We start from the raw sequence: 10,806 nt of genomic DNA, 5'->3' as shown, positions 1-10,806 counted from the left end.
ACTAGATGATTCAGTTCTAAATATTGTCCTAATATTCGTGATGCCCATTGAACACCAGATTCTGCTTTGTTAGAAAAAGAATGATGTCAAAGATTCTCTTCAGGTAGCATTATCAGATTTTTACATATTTCTGACAATGCGGTAAGTGTGGCTTTATGCGAGCGAAGTTTTTCAGACTTAATTAAGTTGATCAAGAATTAATACCAATCAGCGATGCGTTTCACTAACTAGGCCATTGGTGGAAACAGATTTCGATAAAATTATTGATAGTTTTGCGACCAAGAAAGCTCGTAATATATATTTGTAGTATATTTTGTTAACGTATAATAACGTATTTTCACTGTTTTATATCCGAGGGGGGGGGGGGCATCATGAGGAGATGTCGCACTGGGCATCAAACACCCTAGCTACGCCACTGTGCTTCTGTTTTATTTGGTTTTAAAATACCGTTCAGTTTCGGTAAAGACAGCATCTTATGACCTGCCGATTCTAAGAGGCTATCATCGTTTAACAGTTAATTTTTTGAAAAGCGTGGTATGGCCCTTCCGCAAAAGTTGAGTCTGCGAAAGTGTATCGACCACTGTAGCTTTTATAGCACACTTCGTTCTTATAGAACGTCCAATTGGCTTCAATTTGCATATTGGGAGAGGAGACATAATATTAGTAGGCCCCTAGTGCTCGGGTGTTTTCCTTTTTATTTGCTTCTGTTAATGGAGAACAATTACAATGAATACTGTACATAATGTACTTAAGCGGCCAATAGTAGGCCAACCTACGTCCCCGTATTGTTATTGTTACAGCGTTAGCGTGATGTGGTACGGTATATATAGTCTACCCTTACGGCTAAGGGCCTCGCACATGACGCTCGCCCAAGGCCCCGCGTACTGCTAAGGCCGCCCCTGATAAACTCTGCCGTTGATTTTCCTGGCTGATTCTGGTTTAGCGGCAGCCTAGCCGTAGGCCTATATTTTGTTGTGATAAAACCGAGAAGCTCAAAAAGCCCTTGCTTTTGAAGTCTACCTACCTGGACGCTTCCAAAGAACTGCGACAACCCGTTGAAGCCTCTCTCGTTTCCCACTAAATTCCCTTAGGCATATGTCAATTTTAACCTGATAGGCTATTAACCGTGGTTCGAAACATATGTTCTCCCAGGACTGGATTGTGCTTAGATAGTAGCCTAATTTCATTTACACTAATTAAGAGATTGCATTTATTTTGTCATTCTCTTTCTTCTCCTTTGCGATGACATTTTTTTTTTCATTTAGGCATTCAGACCTTCTAAGGTGCTCAATATCAATCAATTGGGCTGATTTGGGGTTAACACATAGGGCTAATTAGCTAGTTTTTTTTTTCGCAAAGATATACATGAACCAGTGGCGTACCAAGGTATTTATTGGCCCAGGTTCAGGAATATGACTTTGGGCCCCTTCTGGTAAGTTGAGTATGACTGAACCCAAATTGATCAATACTGTATCTAATGTGAAAGTACAAATTCCAAGAAAACAAGACATACGGCAGAAAACACATATGACAGACAACACACCAAATGCGAATGTTGCTCAATCTTCGGGTCTTTTGAAAAGTCAAGTGTGATTGGTCATTCATGTAACTTGCTAGGATCTCAAGCTCAGTTTTCAGAGACACATTTTAAAATTGCTTTGAATAATTAGAAACATTTTCATCTACTTACGGTTGAGGTAGAATAAAAATTAGTAGGATAATTAGCAATCAGACCAACAGGGCCGGTCCTACAGATTGCGTGGCCCTATGCGAAACTGATTGCGCGGGGCCTAATTTGGGTTGTGATAAGGATAATAAGTGAAAATTATGGTTTTGTATTAGAAAATAAAATCGTCTTTGCATTTTTTTTATACTTTACTAAGTAGACCAACAAAATCACTGTCAAATTAACTTTACTAACTTTACGAGCCATCTACAGTAGATAGTAGTTTTCCAACAAAAAGCCGATAAACATTCAGATCAGCCTTTTAGACTTACTATCGACTAGCAATTTAAAATATCTCTTTTGGTGTTTTTTAAGAAGTCGAGAAAGATTTAGATCTAGGCCTATATTTGCATTCCAGTAACTATAACAGTAAATTAAGTATTCAAACTTTTTGTTTTGGTTAAAATTCGGCTTATTATTACATTTTTATTAAATGAAAGCTATAACAATACCGTCTTTTTTAAATCGCAGGCTGGATTGACGTTTTCCACATTGAATGACACCCCGAAATGACAATTTTATCTGTTTTAAGATTTGCATCAGTTTTCGGAAGATTTTAATAATTTCAGGAGATTTTCATGACTTTTTCTTATATTTTATAATTTCAGGACAATTCTAGGAACCCTTTAATAAAAAGTTAAAATGGTTTAATTTAATAATTTACGCCTAGAATTCGCATCGCGCGGGGTCTATGAAAAGTGCGGGGCCCACTGCAGCCGCATAGGTTGCAGTGGCTTAAGACCGGCCCTGCAGACCAATCATCCAAAGTTATTGTTACAGACATATGGACACATTGTCCAGTAAATAAATTTTCACTTTTCTGTCTACTCGTACTATTGAAACATGTAATTCAACTAGCATTTATATACCGTAATAATAAGGAAAGAAATAACTATAAAAAAAAAAAAAAAAAAAAAAGGAAAAAAAAAATCTTATAGAGTACTTTTACATTGCTTACAAGTTATTATAATTATGTTAGAACCGAACGAGTAGTCATTCTCTGGCGCTGCCAGGGTCGAGTTTCGCTAAAGGGAAACAAAATTCATTGTAGTCCCTTTATCAGTGTCCACAGAGGAGTTTCTGGTGATGTGGCGATAATTTTCTTAGCAATGTTAAGGGCCTTGAAGGTAGGTATCTGTGAGGTCAGTTGTCATTAATGGGGTATATTGTTATTTTTGATAACTCTCATAAACGCTTAATCTTCAAGCCTAGGTTCCCATATTTTCTTTGTTTTTCCATTTCAGTTTTTCTTAGTGGTATAATACACAGTGGTACGGAAATTTCAATAATGTTAGCGTTTTTTTTTCTTTTTTTATCAATAAATAGCAGATCAGGGCTATTAAAATCTACCGTTTTGTCAGTTAAAATAGGCCTATCCCAGTACAACAGATGATCAGTAGACTCGAGAAACTATTGTGGTGAATATTTATAATAGGGCCTAGGGTTGTATTTCCTTATTGATCAAATTATGCTTCAAAGCAACTTGGTTATGGTGACTTAGGTAGGCAGATTTTGATAAGGCTGAACATCCTGCAATTATGTGTTTTCAATTGACTCGCCCACATTTCCACATTTTTGGCATTTGTCAACAACATTGAGTTTTAGGACATGCTTCTCGTAATTTTTTTGTCCTAATTACTCTGTCCTGTATTGCTGTAACAAAGCCTTCTGTTTTAGGGTAGAGTTGACCTACTTTGAGCCATGCTAATGAAGCAGCCGGGAATTTTCCGTGGAGTGTTTTTTCTTCCCATTGGCGAATATCATGACCTGCGTCGTCCTAACTGACATTAACGCCAGCATTGTTTAGGCTCAGAGGGGTTGCTTCGGAGTCGTATTTGCGTAGGAAGTAAACTAGTTCCTTGCTGGAACAGCAATGCAAAATGAAGACCAACCGTCACCTATCTACCCATTGGTTTGACTACAGGTATACTGATCTCGCTGGATGTATTCAGGGGCAAAAATCAGGATATCAAACACTGTTCGTTAAATTAAATCTAATTATAATTGCAGTCAAGTTAAAAAAAATATATACTATTTTTATTGAGAAACAATGGATTGTATTTATTGGTAGTTTGTGATTTATAGCTTCAGGTCCAGTCATGTAAGTTTCGGCTATCTTGTGTTAACCCAATGTATGTGCACCGATGTATAGTCCATTGGATTAACGATTACTTCATTAATAGGTCGCCAGTGATATGAAATATTTGTGCTGCCGTTGTAAAAACATGATTTCACCCTCATGTATGTTTATCTGAAAAATCAAAACCAGTCCTTTAACCTGGAATGCTCCTAAAACAAGGGATCTATTTATAGAGGCCTATGCGTCAGGGAAAACATGGCATACGCCAGGGCCGAATTTAAGTAACTAGCTGAGGCCCCGGGGGAAGGATTTTTGTGGAGGCCCGTACACTTTTTCAAAAAACTTTAATAAAAATCCACGTATGAATAATAATAGGCCTACTTTTATCTAAGAGCACGTGACATAGTTTAGAAGAAGGAGTAGGCCCTACTTGTAAATTTTATTTTCTAAACAAATATTTAATGTGCATATTTTAGTAACAATGTACAATTTTGAGTTTGTGGATGTTAAAGCCACGGATTTACGCTCTGCGGTAAATCTGGATCTGCATTTATATATATTACGAGCACGATTGAGAAGCAGACACTTCTTAATCATGACAGTGTTTCCAACTGTAATATTTCAGGTATTGTCAGTAAAAAAATGAAAAAAAAAATAAAAAAAAAATATAAAAAATCATTCCTGACCTGTTGAAATTCGGAAATTTTTAAAAATAATCTCTATTGTAAAGTCATCTAGGCAAATAACCCGCTTGCCCTACTTTACATTAGGTACCGTGTTCTGCATTCAAACCCTGTGTGCTCCCATTCCCTACCATCCTGCAGAAGCCAACAATTCTGAATAAGCTTCCAAAATTTATAAAACATATTAAAATAAATCATTAATTCCCTTTGTTATCTTAATGTTACAAGAAAGAAGACCTCGTAACCCTTGTAGGATCTGTATAGTATTAGACTAAAAAAACTAGAGTCCTAAAGCAGGCAAGGCTGTTTTGTAGTACTAATTAATTTATTTTGTTTTATATAGTAGAAAGTGAGCTTAACCCTGTAATTTTCAAATGAATGGCAGTAACGGGTGCCCTTTCCTTTAAATAAGCTTTGTTTTTAAAAAGTATTCTTTTTTCTATTTGCTTCTTATTTTCTGTCTTTCTTTTAAAATATTTCTTGTATATTACCTACAGCTTTTAACAAACTCAGCAGAATGTTTTATGTTAGCTACAAACACAAAACAAAATAAGAGTTGGCAACTGACATTGTTTATTACTTTATACATTTGTATTGACAAATTGCAAATGCTAAAGAAGGCAACTCAGTAAATAACAAAAATATACAGTTAACCCCCCTCCCAAATAAAAATAAAATTCATAAGTAAAATTCTTGTGTGAACTCATAAGTTGGACACAATTAAAAAAGAAAACTAATTAAATCTTATGCTCCAAAGAAGCACAGTATAGGTATATTCAGAATAAGATTTTCATAATAAAATATTCTTTAGGGCTAAATGCATGCCTTAACATAGATTTTGTTAAAGTTCTGAGCCGGCATCAAAAATGTGTCACAGAAAGTTCAGCTAGAAACTTAATTCACATGCATAGCTATGAAACAAATATTTGAACCATACATATTAATTAGTAGACAAGTCAATCAGTACCAAACTAAAGTGTTTAGTGGGAAACAAATGCAGGCTACACAATAAGTTCACCATTAAGTTAAACAATACAAAAAAACAAAAACTCAATACATGGACTGGATGTAGAAATATATAAACATACAAAAGCTTTGGTAATTTAAACAATTAGAGAATAAATAGATTACAGACATACATTCCACTGTTCAAATGAGACTCAAAGTTTCCATTTAAAACCCTCAGTTCAATGTTGCTGTTTTTATTCTAATTAATATTTTGTAAAATGTCTTCAAGAGGGTGAATATTATATTATTTTAGGTCTTAACTATAAATATTAAAATGATGGCCTACATTGACATAGATCATTATAGTATACTAACTTTGTAATAATCCACTTTTTAATTGCCCTCTTTATCCAAAGAAAGCAACTCATTAATTTCAAGTGGAAATAAATGTATAAAAAAGGGAATCTTTGGTGGATTTTAATTGTAATCATTATGAAGCAAAAAAAAAATGAAAAAAATAAACGCGATCTAGAAAAGATATATAAACATATATTACTACTGAGTCAATTTCATTGTCAGTCATGGGCATTCATTTATACACTTTCTTTATTGCATTCATACATTGTCACAGTGAATATTTAGATGGCAATGGAATGAATTGAACAAATTGCAGTAGACACATATTTGCATATTATATTCAAAACAATTAATTACTTTTGCACACATTACTTAAATATGTACATTTACAAGAAATTCATATGACATAAAAAATGTATTCTTATATTTTTTGTCAGATTGGAACAATGTCACAAAGACCACATATAAGTAAAATATAAACATTATTGCAATAAATTAATACGCATTTAATAACATGGAGTATGAATAAAACAATTTCAATTAGATTTAATGCTTTGAACATTGACATTATGAGTTGAAAGATATCCAATATTTTCCAACTGCTAATGAAAAAGAATCATATATAATGATGACAAATAACTGATACCAGCATATTGGAGATAAGGACAAATATTTCATTTTATTTGATACTAGTTGAAAGCCGGTTTGTGTGGCAATATCTGAAGAGTTTTTAAAATGTAAAGGCATGACGTAACAAACACAATGTAAGAATCAACTGCCTAAGACACAAACTTGAAGCTAATACAATATTAAGCAAACTTTTCAGTTTAGAGAATTTACATTTGTTTTTGTTTAACGTATACGTTCATTGCTTTCAATTTTGGTAAAATTTCCTGTTTTTAAAAGTGCCTGAGTGATAAAGATTATACATCTCTAAGAATATTCACAGAAAGAGAGAACAATTGAAATTGTATCACTGATTAAAGATTGAGTCTAGCACCAGGTCTCGGTCCATTGATTTGATCACTAATTTTAGCTCTAAATAGATCATTTAAAAAAAGGTATTGAAGTAACTTCTGTATTATATAAGATAAGTTAAAGGTTAAATTTTACTGAATTCATAGAATGTTCTACTGGGTTTGCACAGAATATATATATATATATTGCATATACCATTATGAACAAATTATCCAAGAAATAGATGCATCTTATCTGATAATACATTATTAGTAAAGTTGCAAAATATTATTTTTTGGCACAACTGAATGATAATGGAAATTTTATTATGTTTTTCTAATTTTGTTTTTCCCTAGAGCACTTAATTTCATAAAATATGATATGGACATAGCTCTATGAACTAAGCTTGGATACAGTTAGCAAGGAATGAAATAATGCCATAGTTTGTGAACAAACAATAAAAAAAAAATCAAAACAAATTTTAAAAGATGATTTGAAACTACTCAAGTAAGCTATCAATATCAATGAATATCAGAAATAATCATGCATGGTGCTGATGCCATGATAAGAACAAAGAGAAGAAAACTTGTCAGTGGGTAAACAAATATTCTAGGATATCAGAGACAAGGAAATGCTCAATCTGGCAATATGAATGATTATTTTAAAATATAATTGCAAAAGTCTATGCAAACCGTATTCAGGTGAATGCATAATTATAGAATAATTTGTACACATCTAAGATTAAAAACAACAACAACACTAAATTTCTATTCTCTCAAAATCAATTTAAATCTATTTTCACCAAAATATTTACAATTCACAAAAACATTAAAGCTCTAATTTTGGCAATGACATTTTCGGACTATATGAAGTCATATTTTCAAACTCCAATATTCAGCATGTGAAATTATGGACATAAAGCAATGTTATTCATATCTGGACAAGAAATTTTATTATAGATATTGTTTAAAAAAAAGATATTTAAAACATATTTGTACACACAATGATATAGGATGATCTCTTTTTTCCATCAGAAGCTAGAAATACCTAGATCATAATTACCAATCATTCAACCACATTCATGCATCCCAGTAACAGTAGTTCTTTAGTGCATGCAACGTTTTCTACCTTCTATGTACAAGATGCTGAAATGCCCAGGGTTAAAGTACTTAACATTAACCTCTTACAATTTATAAATTTGATGATACAAAAAAATGCTGCTAAATTAAAAAAATTAATGGATTGTTAAAAAACAACTTAGTGGATTCATAAAGAAAGCAGCTAGGTTGAAAATATTTATAGAAACATTTAACAACTAAGTTGCTAAAATCCAAAGATTTCACAAAACAAAACATAAGTTTTCATTAAGTACCACACAGGGATGGGATTAGAAATCTATTTGCCATAGTATTGATTGATTTTCAGTCCATCCATAAGCAACTTAACTGTTAGTATAAAAAATAAAACAAATAGATTTTCCAATACTATTTTTTTGGTTGAAACAATTTAAAAACAAATGTATGTACATTTAGTTACTAGAGGGCAAACTTACAAGCAATCTTTTCAGCTATATTTACAGTTCACACATGTCTCAAAAACACAGATGTAAATGCCACCTGCATTGTTTTTCTTCACTTCCAACTTATGGACAACTGATTTCCTCATTACCTAACAAAGAAAATTATTTTTTGGTCACAGAAACAACAATTAGCAGTGAGTGTGAATACATTTGCATATTTGGGAGAAGAACATGAAAAACCTGTTAAAATCAATCTTTGGCAGCAGAGTTTTTAAAATTGTTGATATATTATTGAAATCAAAACTAAACACATGAGTTAAACAAAAATACCACTGGATTCCTATTGCAGCAAACTCCAATCAATCACATAGTTTTTATCATTGCAATGGTATTTTCCTCATGGAATATGGAATAGAGTTGAGGTCAAAGTTTTAAGTCTGCTCTGAAATGAACTTGAGAATGACATTTCATCAGACATTAACATTTGATTTCTGGTAATGTTGAGGAGTCGATATCACCTTTGCATGGCCATTTTTGATGATGGTTATTGTGCTGTTAGGGGAAGAAGGTGGAGAGTACTTCCGCCGCTGCCTGATAAACAGGGCGACGACCAAGATAATGATAATGAGAACCAGTGCCACCACTGCAATAATGATTGGAAGCCATGGAATGTTGGAGTTTGACGTTACACTGGCATTCAGGTGTTCATCTTCTCTAAGAAGGTTTGTGTAATCCATCTTTATGTGGATTATATTAGTTCCTCTTCCATCTGCACCAATCCCATAGGAATCTTCACCAGCACGCCTCACTCTGCCAGAAACGAAGAACTCGTTTTCAGCAGCAAAAGTTTCATACGCCCAAATACCAGGCCCTGAGTTTCGGGACTTGATGGAATAAATAACTTGCAAATACCATTGCGACTTGAAATCTTTCTGTAAAAAATAGACAAAAATCTTTTAAAAAAGATAAATCTGATAAATTTATCTTTTACATTAACTCAAAATCAGCCTCCCTCTCCTTTCCAAAAAACATCATAGTTTGGTCATGGATCGACCTTTTTTTTTATCAACTCACTCTGTCTCTCTTGTAAAAAGTTTATACAAGTTATTCTCCTACACCCAAGCTGAAATTTTGCACAATTATTTCTTTAACCTGACAAAATGAAAATCAATTAAAAAAAACAACAATTAATCAATTAGAAAAAGTCATTTTTACCTGTATCCTTCTTAGAAATTTCAAAGAAAGAAAGCAATGTATTGAAGGGAAATAAATTATTATATGACATTCAAATCAACCTCACTCTCAGTCTCTCTCTTAAGTTTTTTTTTGTTTCAAATGACAATGTCAACTTCTACGTGAAAAAACTTACAAAGAAAAAACAAAGTAGTGCTGAGTACCATACTTACATGATAAATAGGTAAACTGTCAAAGGAAAAACCATCATCCCCAAACTGTCGAATGGTATGTGCCGAATCTTCAGCAGCAAGAGTTGCATTAAAGTGCACGTTTTGAAATTCCCTATCTGTAGTTGTTGGTAAATACTTGTCCTGTAATTAGTAAGAATTAAAATTAAAAAACAGTTTCATCACAATAATTCTTTTTTCGTTAATTATTTTCATGTATTAAACTAACAAAGGTATAACTAATAAGCTTCAGAAGCAAAAACAGCCACAAAATAGGCTCTATGAAGTTTGAAGAGGTTTAGAATTTTAGAATTGAAAAGAATCAGAAAGAAGGACACGCAAAGAAAGTAAAACCTATCTTTAAAATAAGAAGCAGACAAATAATGGTATTTATATTTATTTATATGATGTTCTACCATTCAATTCATATGATATTTTCAATATTTTGAGACTACTTAAAAGTGAATGTATAGTTTTATCTCTTAAGTAAATAAAATTGTATAAACTGGCCTTAAATATTTAGAAAGATGTTTTAGTGGAAATCTTGTTAGCAAAAAAATATTAATTTTCATCTGACATGGAAGAATTTTCTGTAATAATAATGAGCCAAAATAATATTATTTTTTAAAGTCGGAATCAATGCAGAATAGCTTTGATAATACCCTTTTGTGTATGTATCAGTATGTAAATATATTGTAGACATAAATTAAATAAGAGTAGCTGTAAAAGAAATGCTTGTTTGTTGTCTTTTTTTCAAATAATTCTCTTACTAGAAGTTTGAGGCTGTGTAGAAGATTTGAGTTTCCTGGAAGACAGCCATACTCATCATTATTTGGCTCAAATTTTGGAATGTAGCCATCTCTGCCAGCACATAAGAACACTTTGTCTACACTGAGGTTATAGGAGTTGGCCAGGTTTTGGACCAAGTCAACTGCTATCCTTGCATAGATTCTGTCATCTGGAACAAATAATATTGCTAAATGAGTTTAACAAATATTATGCTAAGGCAAATGTTAATTTTATATATATATAATGCAATCAAATGCACTTTCCATTGAATAAGGTACAGAATTTAACTATTAACAATATGTTGGATGGTTTATTTAGCTATTTAACCAATAAAAAAAACTTAC

General features: G+C 32.6%; 1 protein-coding gene across 1 annotated transcript in view; it reads right to left on the bottom strand.

Annotated features, from left to right (window-relative positions):
- Positions 1-5,039: 5,039 nt before the first annotated feature.
- LOC106050363 (extracellular matrix protein 3-like) overlaps positions 5,040-10,806 on the bottom strand; it is a 256,618-nt gene continuing 250,851 nt past the window's right edge. The window contains exons 23-25 of the mRNA XM_056039191.1: positions 10,444-10,631; positions 9,677-9,817; positions 5,040-9,202 (exon numbers count right to left, since the gene is read on the bottom strand). Of these exons, the coding sequence (XP_055895166.1) occupies positions 8,741-9,202; positions 9,677-9,817; positions 10,444-10,631 (791 nt within the window). The 3' untranslated portion in view covers positions 5,040-8,740. The remainder of the gene's footprint in view (positions 9,203-9,676; positions 9,818-10,443; positions 10,632-10,806) is intronic.

This window comes from Biomphalaria glabrata, chromosome 8, assembly GCF_947242115.1.
Source record: "Biomphalaria glabrata chromosome 8, xgBioGlab47.1, whole genome shotgun sequence".
NCBI classification, from domain to species: Eukaryota; Metazoa; Mollusca; class Gastropoda; family Planorbidae; genus Biomphalaria; species Biomphalaria glabrata.
Note: the sequence above shows the minus strand (reverse complement) of the source record. Positions and strands in the feature narration are given on the sequence as shown.